The sequence below is a fragment of the Rhinichthys klamathensis genome, unplaced genomic scaffold, assembly GCF_029890125.1.
Source record: "Rhinichthys klamathensis goyatoka isolate OS25496 unplaced genomic scaffold, OSU_Roscu_1.1 h1tg000323l_1, whole genome shotgun sequence".
Lineage (NCBI taxonomy): Eukaryota > Metazoa > Chordata > Actinopteri > Cypriniformes > Leuciscidae > Rhinichthys > Rhinichthys klamathensis.
In genome coordinates, this window is record NW_026606839.1 from 2,026,208 (window position 1) to 2,050,570 (window position 24,363).

The 24,363-nt window shown below is 35.4% G+C and overlaps 1 protein-coding gene across 4 annotated transcripts in view; it reads right to left on the bottom strand.

Moving 5' to 3' along the window:
- The window catches only part of LOC130105607 (piezo-type mechanosensitive ion channel component 2), a 144,666-nt gene that overhangs the window by 108,187 nt on the left and 12,116 nt on the right, over nucleotides 1-24,363 (bottom strand). For all 4 annotated transcript variants that reach the window (XM_056271671.1, XM_056271672.1, XM_056271669.1 and 1 more), the window contains exons 2-3: nucleotides 19,625-19,720; nucleotides 4,607-4,732 (exon numbers count right to left, since the gene is read on the bottom strand). In XM_056271671.1, the coding sequence (XP_056127646.1) occupies nucleotides 4,607-4,732; nucleotides 19,625-19,720 (222 nt within the window). The remainder of the gene's footprint in view (nucleotides 1-4,606; nucleotides 4,733-19,624; nucleotides 19,721-24,363) is intronic.

The following is a 24,363-nucleotide window of genomic DNA, read 5'->3' on the forward strand; positions in this document are numbered from 1 at the left end:
TTTTCCTCTGCGGTCGCCCTACAGGTTGGAAGCGGAATTGTCCATTACCGCTGTTGTAAATACTTTGTAAATTCTGTTTATCAGCACCGGCTTTGGAATGAACGATGTCCACAGACAAGGTAGAGTATGTTGCATGATTGCATGAAAGTATGATGTATTGCGACATCAGAAACGAAGAAAAACGAAATAATGACTAGTGTAACGCTTGACGTAAAGCATACAAATTTGAAACTACAGTTCTCATTAGAACTACAGAAACGCGACCCGATCTGGCAATTTTACATAGCGTGGTTATAGCAGATATAGGACCGCAAAGCGAATCCAGAAGTGCCTTTCACCCTGTTACGACTTAATGAACCACTGAAACCATTTTGGAAACATTATTTTCAGGTAAAAAATCTTACTTAGTGTTGCTTTAATGTGACGAGACGACACGAGACCTTTAAAAAGAGCAAGACACTATATTTAAAGAGAACCGCTCTTCTAACTTCAATTACTCTTTGCTCTTTCCTCTTGAACTTATTTAGCTGATTTCTAAGTTAATTAAAAAATAAAAACAAAAATGTATAAATAAATAAATACATAAAAACATCAACTGATACCAATATAGTCCTATTGATACAATTAATGCATTTTTTAAAAATATATCAACCATTTTTTAATTCAACCAAAATAATAATAATAATAATAAATAAAATAATTCTAGAAAGATTTATAAAAACAAACATAAATACATAAAAATGTACTTGTATTAATTTGATCAATATGACTATATTGGTATATTTATTTAACAATATACCAACCATTTTTTTATTCAACCAAATTCAAAAAATAAAAATAAGAATAATTAAAGATTTTTGTTAAATTAAATTATACATACATATACATATAAATCCAAATATTAACTGACACCAATATTGTCATATTGATATAATTAATACATTTATTTAACACATATATCAACCTTTTATTTAATTAAACCAAATTAAAAGACTTAAAATAAACAATTAAAAGTTAAATAACCAATTAAAATAACTTTAAAATAAAAAACTAAACAATAATTTAAAAATATATATCAAAAGATCACATTAAAGGCAGGGTAGGTAAGTTTGAGAAACTAGCAGAAAACTGCTGGATTTTGAAAGTATCCAACAGAGAAACTCCTCCCTGAATTACACATATGATGTTTGTCAATTTAAAAGATAATTATGAAAGTCAAGAAAGTCGCAGTTTGTCATGAAACAGAAGAGTAACATTTAGTTTTATGTGAAAATCGCTCAATGAACTACATCTCCCGGGAAGCGAAACAACGAGCGAGATCCGCTGCTCGTGTGTGTGCAGTCTGGTACAAAACACTCAGGCGTGACGGCGTAACGTTACGATTATAACGTAAGACTATAGAAACAATGACAGACGTTAGCTTCAGTAAAGTTAGCTTCAGTAAAGTTAGCATCAGTAAAGTTAGCTTCAGTAAAGTTAGCTTCAGTAAAGTTAGCTTCACTCATTGAGAGAAAATGTGCGCCTTTTGGGTTTGTAGTCTTTGTAATTACGTATTTTCACAGTCTTATACCTCAACAGTTTCACATCAAACTGCGACTTTCTTGACTTTAAAATGTATCTTTTAAATTGACAAACATCATATGTGTAATTCAGGGCACAATTCAAACGAGATCAAAATATTTGTTGTCTCTCGCCATTGACTACCATACAATATTTTTCCGAAATAAGGTCCCATGGTGGTCGACCGGAAGGAGAGGGGCTTAGGCTCTCTATTGTGAGACTTCCTAGCTTCCGGCCGATTCGTGCCTCTCCTCTTTCGAAATGAGCGAGTCAACCGGGCGCGCCAATGTGGGCGGCTCCTGTAGCAGCAGGGGTGGTTGCCATGGTAGCGAGGGAGAGTGACAGTCGCCCAGCCAATCATTTCATTCATCCCGAATGTGTTTATTGCAGCCCTGAGAGGACTACAGACACTCGATTTTTATACTCTCCTTTTCAGAGTACTTACATTTTAGATATGTATTGGTATATAAAGACAGTTTAAACAAATTTGGGGAAAAGTGTTTTAGAAACAAACTGCCGTATACCCTGCCTTTAACTGATAGTCATATTGATATAATTAATACATTTATTTAACATTGGTATATTTTAAGTTGCTGTGCACACTTAAGCTGTAGACTTTACTATGGTAAAGGGGGTTTTAGCACTTTATGTCTTGCCTAACAACACCTCTTAACATGGTAAAATCACCATAGAGCCTATTGCTTTATGTGTATTTGATTTGATTTTAAAAGGGACAGTGCACATCAACTGACATAAGCACTTGTGTCTGACATCCGTAAAGTCAGCTCAACTTAGATGTGTCTGTATTATTTACAGTAATCACAAATCAATACGTCCGACTGTGTTTCTTAGCAGATTAGGAGAGTCATTAGGTATTGAACAGCCTTAGAGACTGAAGTACAGTTACAGACGGGACTCAATATCACACCAATATAACGTCGACAACAAACCCACTGGGAAGAACGCGAATGTTAAGAGGATCTATTTTCAGAAAGCAAAAGGAAAAACAAAACACATCCCCAATTTCTACAAGACAAATGGATGTCATTAAGGAGGATCGAAACCTTTCAAACGTCACGGTCAAAATTCAACCATTCATTCTAAACACCATTATTAATATGACTAATGATAATCACATGTAGGAGATAGTTAGACACAAAGTTGACTTAAATGTGACACTGTAATAAATCTAACTGATATGATTATGAGTTTACTATATTATGATGGACACCCAGACATACTTTATTAAGTTCAAATTTCAGGACAGAAATAAAAAGCTGAAATATGAATATGATTAAAAATATGATTATGAGTTTACAATATTATGATGGACACCCAGACATACTTTATTAAGTTCAAATTTCAGGACAGAACTAAAAAGCTGAAATATGAATATGATTAAAAATATGATTATGAGTTTACTATATTATGATGGACACCCAGACATACTGTATTAAGTTCAAATTTCAGGACAGAACTAAAAAGCTGAAATATGAATATGATTAAAAATATGATTATGAGTTTACAATATTATGATGGACACCCAGACATACTGTATTAAGTTGTCAGGACAGAACTAAAAAGAAAGTGTCTAAATAAAACAAAATGTCGACTCATCCGCTCTGAAAAGGGTTATAAAGGAAAGGTGAAGCGCTTTGTCATTCCCAGAACCAGTAAATAGTCTTCAGTCTCTGTGGGACGTGAGTAATGTCTTCATTGTTCAGACGGGAACAATTGGAGGGTAAAGACAAATCTAAGTGGCACATTTCCCATAATCCTCTCTCACGGTTATTTAAAGTCAAGCTTGCGGCGAGATAGACGAAACATATCTTCATGATTTGACACACACACACACACAACTTTTCCAGTATTGCATTAAAAACTGGGCCTGAGAAACCCTGTTCATGCGGGATACACAGTGTATATTCATAATTTGGTATTTCTTTCAAGGTTCATTATTGGCATATGTTTTTCTGCATACAATATTTATGTATCACACTTAAGCCAGAACCTTGAACCTTGATAAATGGTCATTTTTAGCTGGTTTGGAGGTTATAAATGTCTATATCTCGATCTAATGTCCCCCTTTGCCGGCTGTCAGAGAAAAATATTGTCAGTTCATCTTAATTCGACCGGTCCATAATTCACGCCTGGCAGTAAAATGATAAAATAAGCGTGGTCAGCAGAAGGAGGTCAGTGGAGCGATGAAGGTCAGAGGTCAGTGACCCCTGAGCACGGCTCTGTCCTCCTTTCAACAATGAAGAAGAGGTCTTTATTCCCAGTGTGAAAGACTAAGGAGGGTTGGGTTTGTTCTTCTGATGTGTGACCAACTTGCTCAAAACTGTTCCTAACTTGATATGATAAGCTATTAAACCGTTCATGAGGCATGAAGAGCCGTTTCAGTCACACACACGTCCATAAAGCTTATTGTCTGGGACCTCTATGAGCTAAAAAAGTTTTACAGTCATATGCCATAAGAGTGAATTTCACAAACATGTCCAGGTCAAAATGTCACTCAAAAAAAAAAAAATTTATAAAATATATTTTATTATATATATATATATATATATATATATATAAATACCATTAATTTTATTATTAAATATATTTTATTATATATGAAAAAATAAACTGAAAAAAAATATATATATATAAAATATTAAATAAAATGTATTTTTATTATAAAATATATTTAATTATATGTTAAAATAATTTATCAATAGTCAACTTTTTTTTATTAAATAAAAGATACATAAAATAAAATATAATAATACAAAATAATGGTCATTTTATCATTGTACTGCCAACAATCTAAAATTAAATAAAATAAAAAAATTAAATACAAATTAAATTGAATAAAATTATTTAAAATAAAATAAAAAATTAATTCAACAACTTTTGCCATACCAGTAGAAAGTAATAATTCTACTAGCACAACTTTCCAGTCATCAACACTGACATAACATGATCAGTTGATGACACTTTATTATGGAGCATGAACGTATGGAAACCTTGATGACGGATAAAGTAAGGAAGTGTAACTTACAGTTGAAGTCAGAACCGATGTTTTCTCTAGCCAGCAAACTGTGGATTGTGATTTGATAGACGATGTGGATGAAGAGGAAGCTCATACTGCAGAAGCATAAAGACATCAGCAAGCGCCCCGTGTGGCCTGGAGGAGAAACAGCAACACAACAACCGTTAGGTTCAGTCCGTTCTTCCCTGTGGTTCTTACGTAGAGCCTCTGGTTCTTCTGATTCGTGTCGGACATTTACTGTTCGTTTTCTCACACAAACCGCTCGTTTCGTGTCTTAGGCTATCAATGTGTACTTACATTTACGAGTCATTAAATCATGTTTAATTTGGACTTCTCTGTGCATGCTCTTTGAGGTGGTGACCATAGACCTGCATTATATGACTGACAGACAAGAACGGTTTGACCTAAAAATATCAAAATTGAAACTACTGCGGAAACAAAGACACCTACATCTTGGATGCCCTTGAGGTAAGCTAAAACATACCAAAATTTATTTCAAAGTGAACTATCCCTTTAAGTCTGTAAAACCAATAACGTTGATACCGTATCTTTGACGGTAAAGTTCTGGTAACCACAGCTGCCAGTTTTTTTCCGTAAAAACAACGGGATTTTTTTTACAGTGAAGACATTGTGATGTCTGTTTCAAAAACTGACCACTGAGATGAACCTGTCTTGCGAAGTGCACAGTGCCTGAAAACATAACATTTCTAGACTTCTGGAAATAACAGAAATACATAAATAAACAAATAATGAATGCGAAAAATAAATAAATATGCACATTTCAAGAAGTTCACGCTCAACAGCACCTCTAGGGTCATCATGGCCACCAAGCCGACACAGTGTGCAAAATCCATGAAAAGCGTCTCTACTGCTTTTTGCTATAAATTCGTGCACTTTTGTCCATTCCGGATTAAATTATGGAGCTAATAATATGACAAAATGATTTGAATTTGAATTTTTTGCAAGTGAAATCTAACAAAATTGAATTTTAGGTGGTAGTTTAAATAGTTCTGAATTTGATTTTTTTAAACGAATATTGAACATTTGAAATTTAAAGGTGCATTGCGCACCTCTCTGAGTTTTTGCAGTATTATGCCCCCCTCTGGCGACAAGCGAAACTGCCTTACTGTCTTTGTCTTGCGTGGAGTTTGCGTTGGGATTTATGAACTACAAGCCGGTCTCTTTGAATCCATCTTCTACTTTTGTCGAAAGTTGACTGAAGTTTTGTCGCTCGAGTTGTCTTCGCTAATACGGAGAATGGCGGCGAATACACAAACCATAGCCAGGTGAGCGTGAACGCGCATGACGTCACGCCCAGTCTCACGTCCCGAATCCCTCTTATTTATTTTACTGTACAGGATTATAGAGGCAATCGCAGTGATCAGAGAAGGGCTCGTTCAGCCCATCAGGCAATTGTTGAAGCATGTATGGGTTAGAAAAACGGGTATTTTTAACATGAAATGTTGCGCAATGCACCTTTAACAAATTTAAATATTTTTATGGCTGAATTTTATAGACATGTATTTTTAAACAGCTAGTTTTTTTGTTCTGAATTCAAATACTGCAAATATTCAGTTTAAAAAAATACAGATTCAAGTTTTCAAGATGAAGAAATTCGGAACTTAAAATTCAGTTTTCTAAAATTCAATCTCAAATATTCAAACTCAAAAATTCAGATCTTACAGAAAGTAGGTCACAGGTCATCCACGGGGAAGAGTAGATGATCTCAGAAAAGTCGAACAGAGCATTTTGGCCAATTCGCCTTTGGCTAAGCCACACCCTAGAATGTAGATTGACCAATCACAGCGCAGCCAAGAACGAGCTCCCACAGAGGTCCGACACTTTTTCACAGCGCTCCATTGACTTTAACACAGGCGTCTCATATTTTTTGTCTCGGCCGGCTATTACCGTCGTAGTTTTATCAAAAATATGGTTAAACGTTGTGCCTGGGGCATTTGTAACACAGATACGCGTTTCCCAGAGAGGTTGGAGGGGTGTCCGTTTTTTTCCCTTCCCAAACCGAAGTCAAATCCTGACAAGTGTCGTCTAGCACACGCTGCTAATAAATACAACGTTATACTCGCGTAGTCCATTTGCTTTGCAATAACGATTATAGAAGTGAATAGAGACCTCCAGCTTTGCATGAACAGTGTTGCTCCTTGATATTGTTAGTCCCAGCCTCCGTCTCCATTAGTAGGATATGCGGTGGGTCATTTGTTGACTGTGACCGGTATGCTTTTGCCTCTATTTGGATGCCTTGTTGTTCCTTGCGTTTCACCTGTATGTCGTGAATATAGCCTTCAAACGTATATTGCAGCAGCTTTTGCCTACTTCTATCGGACACTTTATTTGCTGCTTTATAAAAGTTTGATAAAATTTCAGCAGGAAGAGCTGTTACAGCATAAGCCATGTTGATACCAGAGCCCAGATGAAGTTTGTTTGTCGGACGTAGCAACAGTAACTAAGGGGGGCGGGGCTTAGCCAAAGGCGAATTAGGGACTGCAGAAGTTTTCCAGCTCAAATGTGGTGGTGTTTCAAGAGGTAGCCACTCTCTGACTCTGATCATGAATCGTCCAGAGTGATTCTTAAACATGAATGATTTTGTGTGTATGTTAGGTAGGCTAGCGTTCTCAGCACGTGAGACATTTGTCTAATCTGTGTAAAATTGATTAGAATGCCACGTTATGATATGACGTAGCCAGCACGTGGAGACTTGTTTACGTTTTTAACCAATGATATATCAGATATTTATTTGACACCGCTTTCAGCCAATCATTTGTTTGAGCAGAGATCTCACGGCATTAGATGCTTTGCTGCTGAGTCCCAATATAGATTATAGAGCGGGGATTTTTTTTAGGCCGATTCAGCGCAACTCCAAAAAGGAGGACAAATGAGTGTCCGGCTTGAGGCTGCGCTTAAAAGGCTTAACCTGTTAAGTGTCACCCCCCTTTTTTTGAATATACATGAAAATGCACATTTCGAACTTAAATGGTTGTAATTCAAGAATGCTTTGGAATATGGATGTAAGATTGGTCTCGTTTTAAAGAAGACATTTGGCAGATTTTTATTGAAGTGAAATAAATTAAGAAAGTGAAACAGAAAAACAGTTATGGAAGTTTGAGTTTATGAAAATGTACCATGTAAAATATTTAATTATTCATATTTTATATAAAATATATATTTTCAAAACCTGGGCGACTCTAAAACTGCAAAAAAATCAAAGCCAAAAATCTGAACAAGTTGTGTTTCAAATTTTAGGTTGATATCTCAGTAAATGAGCTTTCAGTGAGAGTGTGTTTGGGCGCAGTACCGAACGCTTCCACTAGGGCACCGACTCCATCACTGCCCATATAAGGGCGCCTCCATTTTCATATGTGTTTTGAGTGATCTGAACCATTATTTCCACAATTTTCATACAATTTATGAAGTAGACATCCAATTTAGAAGTAATTTGAGAAGTTTGGCAGATTTTGATATGAATTCAACCTCTAAGAAACACGTAAAAATAACAAGTATGTGCGTTATAGCTCGCTGCCACATCACAAATGGTGAATCTATCATTTTTTTCATTAGATTTAAAAAACAAAAATTCAGACCTTTTTTTTTTAAATAATTGAATGGATGCTATCTTTTGAACTCTTGACATGAAAACAAACTGAGGTTTCTACCCTTCTTTCATGATTTTTCATGTTCATCACTATTTCAAAATAAAGGTCTAAACACACCTTAGGATGCCTTCCAAATATTTGAGGTCACTGGATTTGAGGTCAATGGATTTTGGACTTTTAATTATAAACAAGCAAGAAATACACCAGGACTCTTATTTTGAAAAGCCTATGCATTGCGTTCAGCTGCTCATCAAGAAAATGGAGATAAAATATGACAACCATCTTGCAACACATTATAATATAAACACCATAAAGTAAACATTGTCATAATTCATCAACAGTAGATAAGCAATCGCTTGAAATAAATGCGCATATTCATTGTTTGCGAATGCTCTGAAACCGCGAGCATGTGACGTTTTCACTTTGAACGTGAAGCGCTAACATTTATTTAATTAAATCATCTGCTTTTGAAGTTTAACAATCACATTAGACTGTATCACAATTCCAGTTTTTCCGTCCTGAATTCCCAAAAGACTTTTGTTTTATCATTTAAGAGATTAAAGACAAGACTAGTTCCAGACTAAAATGCATGTTTGAGCCGTTTTGACTAAAAGCAATTTGCACTGACATATCTTCAAATAAAATAAAATAAAATAATAAAATAAAATAAATAAAATAATAAAATAAAATAAAACAAAATAAAATAAAATAAAATAAAAATAAAATATTAGCATATATATATATATATATATATAAACTAAACTATAATAAAATATTATGAATTAAATCTAATATAAATTGAAATAAAAAATGCATGAACTAATTTTTTTGTTATAAAATATAATTTTATTATATATAATACATGATATATATATAAAAAAATTGACATATCTTAAAATATGTCAGTGCCATTGTTTTGTCTTAAGATGCACCAAGTAATGTTTTTTTCTAAGGCAAGTTTATAAAAGCGACTTAAATGTCCTGATTGAACTAAGGCTTAATCTAACCCTGTCTGTAAAACCAGGCCTTTAAAACTTACATTTGATTTAACTGGATTTTAGACTTTTTCAGACTTTTTTTAAGGACCCACAGGGAAGCAAAATTCAGATGGACCACAAATCCGCTTCTAGATCTCAAACAAAAAACTAAAAGTTGAGAAATAACGAATGAAAATCAGAATACATCACTCAATGAAAGCGTGGATGTACTGTGTTTATAAAGCAGCTCCAGCTATTGGAGACGATGCTAATGGAGCTTGTGTTACTGTTTTCCTTCAGCAGAAGCGTTCGGTGTTGTTCTTACAAGACTAACAACAGCTAATCGTGAAAGCCTCTTTGTTTTAGCGCTCTCAAATAGCATAACACCAAGGTCAAATGAAGTATTAAAGTATTTTTAGAGTGTTTTTCTCTACCAACAATCGATATTTTCCGATGCGGCACAGGCCTGAGCATGGCTGTGCGAACCATCACATGTAATGCGTCCTAATGGAGATCATTTTAGCCACAAGTGAGACATAATCGTAAGAATCCAGACGGTGAGAAGCGCTGCCAGATGCTCGGCCTGGGATACGGCTTGTCCTGATTTACTCTATAAAACACATTTGTGTTCATTTCTCCCTAACAGAGGGAAGGGCTTGTTAGTTTATGTGTAGTTTAGCAAGCAGATCTCTGCCAAGACCCTCATTCATGTCACATATTTCATCCACATTCAATAAGGTAAAAAAAAAAGCAACACTGCATCTCTCCTGACTGCCGTACACTTTCAATTGACTGTGCCGTTTTTGCCACCTCTGCAGAAACTTCAGCTTTTATTTGGGGCCTCAAAGACTCCAGGGGCCCTTTAACCCTGTAAAGCCTGACATATGAAATAACAATCAGGGAAAAAGTGTTGTTTATTGAAGCTCTAGAGAAAAAAAAAAGGGGTTCCAGACTAAAATGCATGTTTGAGCCGTTCTAACTAAAAGCAATTTGCACTGACATATCTTAAAATAAAATAAAATAAAATAATTAAACATAAAATAAAATAAATAAAATGCAATTAAACGTAAAATAAAATAAAACAAAATAAAATAATAAAACAAAATATTAGCATATATATATATATATATATATATATACACTCACCGGCCACTTTATTAGGTACCCCATGCTAGTAACGGGTTGGACCCCCTTTTGCCTTCAGAACTGCCTCAATTCTTCGTGGCATAGATTCAACAAGGTGCTGGAAGCATTCCTCAGGGAGTTTGGTCCATATTGACATGATGGCATCACACAGTTGCCGCAGATTTGTCGGCTGCACATCCATGATGCGAATCTCCCGTTCCACCACATCCCAAAGATGCTCTATTGGGTTGAGATCTGGTGACTGTGGAGGCCATTTTAGTACAGTGAACTCATTGTCATGTTCAAGAAACCAATTTGAAATGATTAGAGCTTTGTGACATGGTGGAAGTAGCCATCAGAGGATGGGTACATGGTGGCCATAAAGGGATGGACAATGGTCAGAAACAATGCTCAGGTAGGCCGTGGCATTTAAACGATGCCCAATTGGCACTAAGGGGCCTAAAGTGTGCCAGGAAAACATCCCCCACACCATTACACCACCACCACCAGCCTGCACAGTGGTAACAAGGCATGATGGTTCCATGTTCTCATTCTGTTTACGCCAAATTCTGACTCTAACATCTGAATGTCTCAACAGAAATCGAGACTCATCAGACCAGGCAACATTTTTCCAGTCTTCAACTGTTCAATTTTGGTGAGCTCTTGCAAATTGTAGCCTCTTTTTCCTATTTGTAGTGGAAATGAGTGGTACCCGGTGGAGTCTTCTGCTGTTGTAGCCCATCCGCCTCAAGGTTGTGCGTGTTGTGGCTTCACAAATGCTTTGCTGCATACCTCGGTTGTAACGAGTGGTTATTTCAGTCACTGTTGCCCTTCTATCAGCTCGAACCAGTCTGGCCATTCTCCTCTGACCTCTGGCATCAACAAGGCATTTCCGACCACAGAACTGCCGCTCACTGGATGTTTTTTCTTTTTCGGACCATTCTCTGTAAACCCTAGAGATGGTTGTGCGTGAAAATCCCAGTAGATTAGCAGTTTCTGAAATACTCAGACCAGCCCTTCTGGCACCAACAATCATGCCACGTTCAAAGTCACTCAAATCAACTTTCTTCCCCATACTGATGCTCGGTTTGAACTGCAGGAGATTGTCTTGACCATGTCTACATGCCTAAATGCACTGAGTTGCCGCCATGTGATTGGCTGCTTAGAAATTAAGTGTTAACGAGCAGTTGGACAGGTGTACCTAATAAAGTGGCCGGTGAGTGTATATATATATATATATATATTAGGGCTGTCAAATGATTAATCGTGATTAATCACATCCAAAATAAAAGTTTTTTTTACATAATATATGTGGGTGCACTGTGTATAATTATTTTATATATAAATACACACACATGCTTGTATATATTTAAGAAATATTTTCATGTATATACTGTATATAGATTTATATATAATTTATATTATATATAAATATAAATATTTTATATATAAATAATATTTTTTTCTTAAATATACATGCATGTGTGTGTATTTATATATATATATATAAAATAATTATACACAGTGCACCCACATATATTATGTAAAAAAAAACTTTTATTTTGGATGTGATTAATCACGATTAATCATTTGACAGCCCTAATATATATATATATATATATATATATATATATATATACTAAACTATAATAAAATAAAATATTACCGGTAGCATATATATATATAAACTAAACTATAATAAAATATGTAATTATATATTCATATAACTATAAATTGAAATAAAAAATGCATGAAAATTTTTTTTTTGTTATAAAATATATTTTACTATATATAATAAATGATATATATATATATATATATATATAAATGTACATATCTTAAAATATGTCAGTGCCATTGTTTTGTCTTAAGATGCACACAAGAAATGTTTTTTTCTAAGGCAAGTTTATAAAAGCTACTAAATGTCCTAACTGAACAGAAAGGGTTGAACTGATAAGGTAGAGTTTATAAAAGCTAATTAAAACTGAACAGGGGGGTTGCGTTGCAGATGTATATATTATTTGATGCATCAGGTTTTTATGGCTCATATAGTGTGATATAGTGAGAATATGGAGGATAAACACAGCTCAGTTTTATTCAGAGGCCCAAACTGAGGATAAATATGCAATTTGGTGCAGATGCTGATATGTATATGGCCAAAAGCGCAGGGTCAAAGGTCACTCTTCCGTCGGAACTAGACTCGCGTACGGATGTTACCAGAAGCCAGTGATTATTGTTTATAAAGTTATAAATATGGATATTTTTCTTACAAAAACGCATGGCTTTGCTTCAGAAGGCCTTTATTAACCCCACTGGGGCCGTATGGATTATTTTTATAATGGATGGATGCATTTTTTTGGACTTCAAAATCTAAGGTACCATTCATTAAAGCTGGGAAGAGCCAGGATATTTTTTAATATAACTCTGAAAGAAGAAAGTCATATAAACCTAGGATGGCTTGAGTGTGAGTAAAAATATGGGAACATTTAAAATTTTTGGGTGATCTAACCCTTTAATTTTGTGGGCAAAATTTTCTGATGTCTCAGAATCTCCTTCAAGAGTATTTTGACAAATAGAAAAATCAAGGTTATTGGCTCGATTCCTAAGGAACTACTAACTAAATGTAAAGCTTCAATGCAGTGTAACTTGCTAAAAGCATATGTCAAATGTGTAAATAATAAATATATTGTACCGGATAAGATAGCTACGGAAGCCCTGAACCACAAAAAAAAAAAAAAAAAAAATCTAGCATTTCAAGATTAAAGTCGAAACATTTCGAGATTAAAGTCGAAACATTTCGAGATTAAAGTCGAAACATTTCGAGAGTATGAGAATACAGTCTTCCGTAGAAGTTGCGTGTGCTTGCCATTGTTTCACATTGCCGCACACACAGGTATTCATAATGGTGCATAGCGAGTGTTTCACACTGTGTGTGTGTGTGTGTGCTTTGTTTCAACAAAAGGAAATTCAACAGGTGCCAATCTACCAGCATTAGGCTCCCATTATAGGACGTTATAAAATATACTGCGTCAGAATAGACTTTAGCCTATAGGAAAACCAACCCGGAAAACACTTTTCAGACTGGATGGAGATATCCAGCTTTATTAATGAATTAATGAATTAATGAGGCATTTATATAACGCTTTCATACGTCTACACTCAAAGCGCTTTACAATCATATCAGAGAATCTCTCCTCAACCACCATTAGTGGTTATTAAATCTGAGGAAATCACGGGATCTGGCCAAATGATTGGATACAGAATGACGCACTTAAAATGTATCCAGAACGTATTTACGGTGAAGAGGGAGACAGAACGGTTACTGTTGTGTTCTCGACCCAGATAGTGTTGCCTAGACGAGCACGAAAACACCTCAAAAACACTGGCACATAAAGTGTAGACCATTGTGATACTCCGGCGGAGTCGGTGCGCTCGTCTATAACGCCATGCTAATTCTTGTTGGTAGATTTGCACCTGTGTAGAATTTTGTTGAAAGCCCAGATAAAAGTAAAAAGCTACTATTTTGTGTTGATCCATGGCAGTTCGACTTCACAAGTGCATTTCTTTACACACACACACGCACGCTCTGAGCCAGTGGACGCGCACTGTTATGCACACACTTCTATGGAAGACTGTATTATCGTAATGTTTCGACTTTAATCTCGAAATGTTTCGACTTTAATCTCAAAATGTTTCGGCTTTAATCTCGAAATGTTTCGGCTTTAATCTCGAAATGTTTCGGCTTTAATCTCGAAATGTTTCGGCTTTAATCTCGAAATGTTTCGGCTTTAATCTCGAAATGTTTCGGCTTTAATCTCGAAATGTTTCGGCTTTAATCTCGAAATGTTTCGGCTTTAATCTCGAAATGTTTCGGCTTTAATCTCGAAATGTTTCGACTTTAATCTCGAAATGTTTCGACTTTAATCTCGAAATGTTACGACTTTAATCTCGAAATGTTTCGGCTTTAATCTCGAAATGTTTCGGCTTTAATCTCGAAATGTTACGACTTTAATCTCGAAATGTTACGACTTTAATCTCGAAATGTTTCGGCTTTAATCTCGAAATGTTTCGGCTTTAATCTCGAAATGTTTCGGCTTTAATCTCGAAATGTTACGACTTTAATCTCGAAATGTTACGACTTTAATCTCGAAATGTTTCGGCTTTAATCTCGAAATGTTTCGACTTTAATCTCGAAATGTTTCGACTTTAATCTCGAAATGTTACGACTTTAATCTCGAAATGTTACGACTTTAATCTCGAAATGTTACGACTTTAATCTCGAAATGTTTCGGCTTTAATCTCCAAATGTTTCGGCTTTAATCTCCAAATGTTACGACTTTAATCTCGAAATGTTACGACTTTAATCTCGAAATGTTTCGGCTTTAATCTCAAAATGTTTCGGCTTTAAGCTCGAAATGTTTCGACTATAATCTCGAAATGTTACGACTTTAATCTCGAAATGTTACGACTTTAATCTCGAAATGTTTCGGCTTTAATCTCGAAATGTTTCGACTTTAATCTCAAAATGTTACGACTTTAATCTCCAAATGTTTCGACTTTAATCTCCAAATGTTTCGGCTTTAATCTCGAAATGTTTCGACTTTAATCTCCAAATGTTTCGACTTTAATCTCAAAATGTTACGACTTTAATCTCGAAATGTTTCGACTTATCTCCAAATGTTTCGACTTTAATCTTTAATCAGATTTTTATTTTTTATTGTTTTGTTGCGGTTCAGGGCTTCCGTAGCTAGCGAATGCACACAGAGAAAGCTTAAATAACACCTGCCTAATGTTAAAACTACATGGAAGGAAAATAAAAGGTAAACTTTATTTTAGTCACGTACCGGAAAAGTGTGGGACCTCAAATACACACACACTGGATAGTGTCAGACAAAGATGAATCAAGCCAAGAGAAATACGACATAAAAAGTCACTTTATCTCCCTTATCTATATTCTTATCTATATTCTCAATAACTGGAAGGTTCCACGCTTGACAGAACCAGACAGAAGACATCGCTTCACCTCAGTGTTTAGATAACATTACAGAAACACACAGCCAACATCTCACAGCTTCACACATCATAGATCAGAACTGACAACGCTTCGAATTCTTCTCCACTGACTAACATAAACATTTTCAACCTTAATAAATCAGTGGATTTTGAGTAGAAATATTCCTTGAATCATATAAAGATTTAATAGTTAAATTATATACACTCACCGGCCACTTTATTAGGTACCCCATGCTAGTAACGGGTTGGACCCCCTTTTGCCTTCAGAACTGCCTCAATTCTTCGTGGCATAGATTCAACAAGGTGCTGGAAGCATTCCTCAGGGAGTTTGGTCCATATTGACATGATGGCATCACACAGTTGCCGCAGATTTGTCGGCTGCACATCCATGATGCGAATCTCCCGTTCCACCACATCCCAAAGATGCTCTATTGGGTTGAGATCTGGTGACTGTGGAGGCCATTTTAGTACAGTGAACTCATTGTCATGTTCAAGAAACCAATTTGAAATGATTAGAGCTTTGTGACATGGTGGAAGTAGCCATCAGAGGATGGGTACATGGTGGCCATAAAGGGATGGACATGGTCAGAAACAATGCTCAGGTAGGCCGTGGCATTTAAACGATGCCCAATTGGCACTAAGGGGCCTAAAGTGTGCCAGGAAAACATCCCCCACACCATTACACCACCACCACCAGCCTGCACAGTGGTAACAAGGCATGATGGTTCCATGTTCTCATTCTGTTTACGCCAAATTCTGACTCTAACATCTGAATGTCTCAACAGAAATCGAGACTCATCAGACCAGGCAACATTTTTCCAGTCTTCAACTGTTCAATTTTGGTGAGCTCTTGCAAATTGTAGCCTCTTTTTCCTATTTGTAGTGGAGATGAGTGGTACCCGGTGGAGTCTTCTGCTGTTGTAGCCCATCCGCCTCAAGGTTGTGCGTGTTGTGGCTTCACAAATGCTTTGCTGCATACCTCGGTTGTAACGAGTGGTTATTTCAGTCACTGTTGCCCTTCTATCAGCTCGAACCAGTCTGGCCATTCTCCTCTGAGCTCTGGCATCAACAAGGCATTTCCGCCCACAGAACTGCCGCTCACTGGATGTTTTTTCTTTTTCGGACCATTCTCTGTAAACCCTAGAGATGGTTGTGCGTGAAAATCCCAGTAGATTAGCAGTTTCTGAAATACTCAGACCAGCCCTTCTGGCACCAACAATCATGCCACGTTCAAAGTCACTCAAATCACCTTTCTTCCCCATACTGATGCTCGGTTTGAACTGCAGGAGATTGTCTTGACCATGTCTACATGCCTAAATGCACTGAGTTGCCGCCATGTGATTGGCTGCTTAGAAATTAAGTGTTAACGAGCAGTTGGACAGGTGTACCTAATAAAGTGGCCGGTGAGTGTATATACGTATATATACACCTCTATGGGACTATATACATTTATTTTTATTCATCAAAAATACAGAGAAAAACAGTAATATATTATTACAATTTAAAATAACCGTTTTCGATTTTAATATACTTTAAATTATAATTTATTCCTGTGATCAAAGCTGAATTTTCAGCATCATTACTCCAGTCTTCAGTGTCACGTGATCCTTCAGAAATCACTCTAATGATGATGATTTGTTTTTAATCAATGTTGGAAACAGTTGTGCTGATTTTTATTTTTTTATATATTTTATAACCTGTGATACTTTTTTCAGGATTCTTTGATGAATAAAAGTTTACAAAAAAGAACAGTATTTATTTAAAATAGAAATATACACTGTAAAAAAATATATTTTCATGATTTGTTACAACTTTTCTTTTGTCAAATCAACTTAGATATTTAATATGGTTCAGATAACATAATATTTTGAGTTTCTGTTGTTGAATCTCCATCATTGCGTTAACTCAATTTTTTTATTTCAACAAACTCAACATTTTAAGGCAACCAGGTAACTTACTTTTTTGAGTTAAACTAACAATATTTTTTTTTTACAGTGTACACACTAGGGCTGTCAACTTTAGTCGTTTGGTCGACTAATCGGTCGATGCCGTCTTGGTCGACTGACATTCTCATTGGTCGACCAGGTTGCATTTTTTTTTACCAATATAAAGAAATGTTCATTGATTTTCATTGAGCGGTTCTAGCAGGCCAATCACAGCGCTTGCGGTACGCGTAGAATTGACGCGTTGTTACATTTTTGGAGAGGTGCACGTCAGGGTACCCCGAAGGGTTTTATTAGGATTTTGCATTATTTGGCAGTTTTAGCAGTTATATGTTTTGTAGCGTGTGGTGTGGTCAGGTGCGCAATTGTGACTGTCACTATAGACCTAGGACAGAGCTCCTCACTTTGCAGTTAAAAAAATCACTTAATTTTCAAAGAATTGTATTATTATTATAGTTTTATGTATTATTTATGTTTTTTCGTCATTGTTTTATAAATGCTCTATGACAATTGTTTAATAAATGTTCAATCAAAATGCAAAACATCGCATCTTTTTTTTTTTTTTTTTAGTCGACTGATCGTTGCGCAGGACAGGACTTTGGTCGACTAAGGATTTCTTTGGTTGACTACAGCCCTAGTACACACACACGCACACACACACACACACACATAATACCTTTTTAAGTATAATTTTCCAGACATAGTTTAGACCTAAAATGTGCTTAAAATTTGAACTGAAACGTGACCAGGATGCAAAAGTGAACTCAATTCTATAAAGACTATCAATTTATTTTATCATAGGAACAGAGTCGTTCATTCAAAGCCTCTGAAATGTTTTGTCTGTCGTAAACAAAGCAAAGATACAGAAGTGCGTGTGTGAATCTGGGTTTGCATGCACCACTTTTTCCACAGAAACCTGCAGGCATTTCTATTTTCCAATCGCATAATCAAAAATCTCATGTTAACAGCCGTAACAGCATCCCATATTATTGTGTTTTTTAATATTTCCAACATTTGCATATTCCCACAGCCCATTAAGTCCTGATGAAAGTGTGTGAAGCCCAGCATGCATTCCTCTTATATGAGCACAGGTCTGCTGAACTATTGATGAGTGCGAGTAGACCACTTAAAGTGTCCTGTCCTCTTCCTCTTATTCCATGAAAACCTTCTCTTATACATAATTAACAATCGGCAAACATGCATCCGAACACACCTCCGTGAACAGAGCAGAAGTGGACCATAAAAACACTGTCCTGACTCTAATGTACATTACATTATATTTAAAGTAAACCACCCTTACTGTTCAAAGGTTTGGTCTTCTTTTTGAAAGCAATTCATACTTTTATTAAGCAAGTAATGAAATTGATCAAACGTGACAGTAATTACAAAGATTTCTGTTTCAAATAAATGCTGTTCTTTTGAACTTTATACCAATATCTTTATACAACTTATCAAAAATCCTGAAAAAAGGTATCAGGCACAGCTGTTTTCAACATTGATAATAATCATAAATGATTCATGAGCAGCAAATCATCATATTAGAGTGATTTCTGAAGGATCATGTGACACTGAAGACTGGAGTAATGATGCTGAAAATGCAGCTTTGATCACAGGAATAAATTACACTTTACAATATATTCACATAGAAAACAGTTATTTTAAATCGTAATAATATTTTACTATTTTACAGTATTTTTGATCAAATAAATGAAGCCTTGGTGAGCATAAAAAGAGACTTTCAAAAATGTGAAAAATATGTTTCAAAATGTAGCTACAGATCTCAAACGTTTGACCAGTAGGTGACTATAACTAAATTCAAAGTATTATTTTAACCATGTTGATTTGTTTCTAACATACTTTATGCATAAAAATCGACCCTGCACTTTCTGTTCAACCCCAATTGTGACATTTCACTAATGCACATTATTTCATATTTAAGGGAGTGAGATAACAAAAGTGTTTAGGATTACACGATTCAAACCGAGTTAATGTTTCTCTTTTATATTGGCCTCAACAGACTCTATTATGGGATTTTAAAAATCCCAGCGATCAGTTTCTCTGAGACTTAAATCGTCCTCGTCTCAGTGGATTAACACAGATTTACCATAATGTTCTTCTCAATTATTCAGTGTGATCCTTCCGTACACCCTAAATCTGGATTCGCATGAAGTTCTTCCGTCTGAACACACACGCGACTCGTGATCTACAGCGCTGTAGTCCTTTCAGTGCATGTTGTGTTAACGCTTCTGCTCCATTAGATCCTCTGCATGAGGCACTAAAGCCGGATTCAGGAGAAGACGGATGTGCTTGGGATCGTGACACTTAGGGAAGAGTTAGTGTCGGTGTGGCGAAGCTTCTTACCTTGCATGGTGATGCTGGAGGGTTCTGGGAAGAGAGGGATGAGGAGGAGGTAGAGGAGGTAGATGAAGGACAGTACATTGTACCTGAACAGACATGCTGTGGAGAGAAGACACAAAAACACATATTACAGTTTTTCTCAGTCGCTTTGGTGCATTTCTCACATCACTATTTACATTTGCACAACAGTTAGTTCAACCTCCACAGCATTTAGTCATTTGTGCACATCATAGTAACAATTTCTCATTCCTTCCAACAAATTGCAAATGCTTTTGGACATGCATCAATTGCTTTCATACAACTCTCTGCTCTTTTATAACATTATCATTTGCTTATGTCGTGTTAGTCAAAATTAACTATACTTGTGAATGCTGAATAGTCATTCCATATAAAACGAATAGTGCTCATATCATTGCTTGAGTCATCACATACAAAAACGTTGAACTAGTTGTCAAAATCTGTCAAGCAAATAAAAAAATATATATATTTATTTTTTCTTTCATGAAAATGTCTCCTAAATTGAACAGTTTCTCTCAGGTGAACTTATGTGGCCAGCAGAGATGAACGTATGGATGTGCATGAATGATTTACAGTACTATGTATGTTGTATGTTCAGTTCCAATATGTACTGCAATATTGTTTACAGTTGTGCACAGCTCGACCCAAAGGGAGTTTATGTTTGTTGTAAATAAGGGTGTATTTTTTCTTTTGCACAATGCTGTGAACAAATTAGAATTGCAAAGAGCATATGCAGTAAAAATGTGAAACATACATATTCAGTGTCTTGTACTCAGTTCCCTCACTAAATACAGTAATGTGTAACTTTACTGTAGCTTTAAAATGGCTGTGCAAATAGTATATAGAGCTGTCTTGAGCATTTTCAGGTAGTGCCACCAAGATCTGACTTTTTTGCATTGCAAAACATTTACAGAGTAAACTGTCATAATGAAAACATGACAAAGCCATTTGACTATCTTGTTCATAAACAATGGTGTCAGGACTTTTCATCTTGATGACATTGACACTTTCATTGACATGAATACTTGCTTTTGAGGAATGAGCTATCCATTTTGAGCAAGTGACACGCTTTTGCAGGTTATCAACTAGGTTTTGTAGTTTGTACTAATTGTTTTGAGAACTGGATTAACTGTTGTGCAAATGTAAATAGTGATGTGAGAAATGCACCAAAGCGACTGAGAAAAACTGTATTAGAGTAATATAGAGTAAAAAAAAAACACACATACTGTATTATACATTTATAAATGATCCTCACATAGATGAGAATATGTTCATATATAGAATAGATGGATGGACAGACAGAAAGATAGACAGAACGATAGATAGATAGATAGATAGATAGATAGATAGATAGATAGATAGATAGATAGATAGATAGATAGATAGATAGATAGATAGATAGATAGATAGATAGATAGATAGATAGATAGATAGATAGATAGATAGATAGATAGATAGACAGACAGACAGACAGACAGACAGACAGACAGACAGACAGACAGACAGACAGACAGACAGACAGACAGACAGATAGACAGACAGATGGATGAATGGATAGAACGACAGACAGAACGATGGATGAATGAACAGACAGACAGACAGACAGACAGACAGACAGACAGACAGACAGACAGACAGATAGATAGATAGATAGATAGATAGATAGATAGATAGATAGATAGATAGATAGATAGATAGATAGATAGATAGATAGATAGATAGATAGACAGACAGACAGACAGACAGATAGACAGACAGATGGATGAATGGATAGAACGACAGACAGAACGATGGATGAATGAACAGACAGACAGACAGACAGACAGACAGACAGACAGACAGACAGACAGACAGACAGACAGACAGACAGACAGACAGACAGACAGACAGACAGATAGATAGATAGATAGATAGATAGATAGATAGATAGATAGATAGATAGATAGATAGATAGATAGATAGATAGATAGATAGATAGATAGACAGACAGACAGACAGACAGACAGACAGACAGACAGACAGACAGACAGACAGACAGACAGACAGACAGACAGATAGATAGATAGATAGATAGATAGATAGATAGATAGATAGATAGATAGATAGATAGATAGATAGATAGACAGACAGACAGACAGACAGACAGACAGACAGACAGACAGAACGATGGATGAATGGATAGAATGATGGATGAATGGATAGAATGATGGATAGAATGATGGATGAATGGATAGAACGATAGATAGATAAACAGACAGATAGAATAGCGTGACAGAACAATAGATAGATAGACAGAACGATGAATGGATGGAACGACAGACCAATAAATCAATAAGATCAATAAATCTGATTTTAGGATTAATTTTTTTTCAATCGGTTTTCAAAGTATAACTTCAGGTTTGCATCATTTTGGATCTGCCATGACTTAAAGTACATATAAATACATAAACACCATGATTTTCTGTAAAGCTGCTTTAAAACAACCTGTATATTGAAAGTGCTATACAAATAGATTTGACTTGACATATACTGTATTATTAACATTTTATGTTTTAATATAAAGAGTGAAATGCCCGTGAGAATACGGTCTCGTTTACAGGCCTTTATCCAAGAGTTTTCCAAACTTTCCTGATTCTTTCTTTCCACGGCTTGATTTTAACCTCCTCTTCAGCTCGACTTGTTGTTAATCTCGCATGTTTGCCATTTTATGAGCAGATACTGGGAATATTACACACATATATTTCACAGCAGAAGACCTCAACCTGACAGCAAATACATCCTATTCTCTGGAAATGTCCAAATACAACAAGAATATACCATTACATCACTTACAAATGTCAAAACAGCCAAAATACTAATTATATTGTTTAGGATTGGTAAATATCCAATATCTCTATTCCCTGCTAAAACCCATTTGTGACAGAAAAAGCAGGAATGAGAATAAAAGTGCAGATATCAGGAGCTCAGGGATTTTCCTCCGCTATTATCACTAACAAGAGTCGTAAATATTGAACCACACTGGCAAACTTAAGAACAATATGGAAAGGTGATATTAAAAAGAAAACTAAAATCCAGTAAAAACACAAACAGTTTATGTTCACATCAAATAAAAGGCTCTGAAAAGACTCCAGTTTGTGCCAATTATGGATATAGTTATTGTAAGGAATTTAATGATTCTGCCTCCGATTTAACGATTCCAGACCCTTAATGATTCCATTAACGAGTGTTTAAGTACTATATATTATGCAATACTTATGGGAACATATTATTTACATATATTACAAACCAAAAATAAATCAATAAAACTGTATTTAAACTATATTTTTCACATGTTTGAACAAAATTGCACTTGAATAATACAACCTTGAATTCAATGCAATTCATTCTGGATAAAAGCATTTGTCAAAAGCATGTGTGAATAGAAAAAAATTGAACACAGTCATTATTTAAAAACTAAACACAATGACCTTTAATATTTAAACACTGAAATGAAGAACCAAAAATGTAAGAACCTTTTTTCAATATTAACTCAAGAACCCTGTACAGCCAACGCTATTGTTAAAATAGATATATTAAAATACATAAATACTATCATATAATATCTTATACACACACACACACGCACACACACAACAACCCTGTTGTAAAAAAATATTTAAATAAATTAGAAATTAGAAATTCTAATTAAAAATGTTTGATTAGAACTATACATATTTTTCATTATATATGCATTGCACACACACACAAACAACTCCGTTGTAAAAAAAATTTTAAAATAAATAATAAATTAAAAATTCTAATTAAAAATATTTGATTAGAAATATACATATATTTCATTATATATGCATTGCGCACACACACACACACACACACACACACACACACACACACACACACACACATACGTATATATACACAATTTTGTGTGATGCACAGTAGCCAATATATAGTAATGTATAAGATTAATTAACTATCAACTATGTGCAACAGAGATAATATAATTTGGAGTCTGTAAAAATATTGAGCATTTGACAGAAAAGTGCTGTGCCGTTGGTTGATGCGGACAGCAGACACACCGGTGCGAGAGCGAGATAAGTGCAGGACCACTAAACACAGAGATGGAGGCCATTAAACGCAGTCTGATAGATTACAGCACAGACATTCATCCTGTTAATAAAACCAGCAGCAGCGCACAGAAAACACACCGGGCCGCGTCACCTGAGGCCACAGCGCTCAAACACTCAAAAAAATGTGAACAAGAAGCCAGGGCAAAATATGAAAATGCATCAAATACTGTATTTTTGACAATATTTCCTTCCTTTCTTTGCACTAATGCATCACATACAGCACTGCACAAACACATCTAATCAGATATTTTCTTTTTAACATGATGTTCTGTCATGGACAGTTAACTTGAGATGATAATGAAAATGTGGCTAAATCTAAATCCCATCTTAATTCCTTCACAACGCCTCGGTCATGTAATTCCTTTAGTAGCAAAGCCACACTGACCGCGTTCAAACCATGATCCATCTCAGGAATAATTGATGTTTCTGGAGAACTGAAAGCCTTTTCAGAAGAGCTCAGAGTGACAGCAGGAGAACTACTACACTTTTACACACTTCTGATCGAAGACCTTTAGAAAAGACCCTTCAATAGGATTCAACCTGTTCCTCAGTTCATAAAAACAAACAAAATATGTATTTTGAGTATCGAAAAAAATG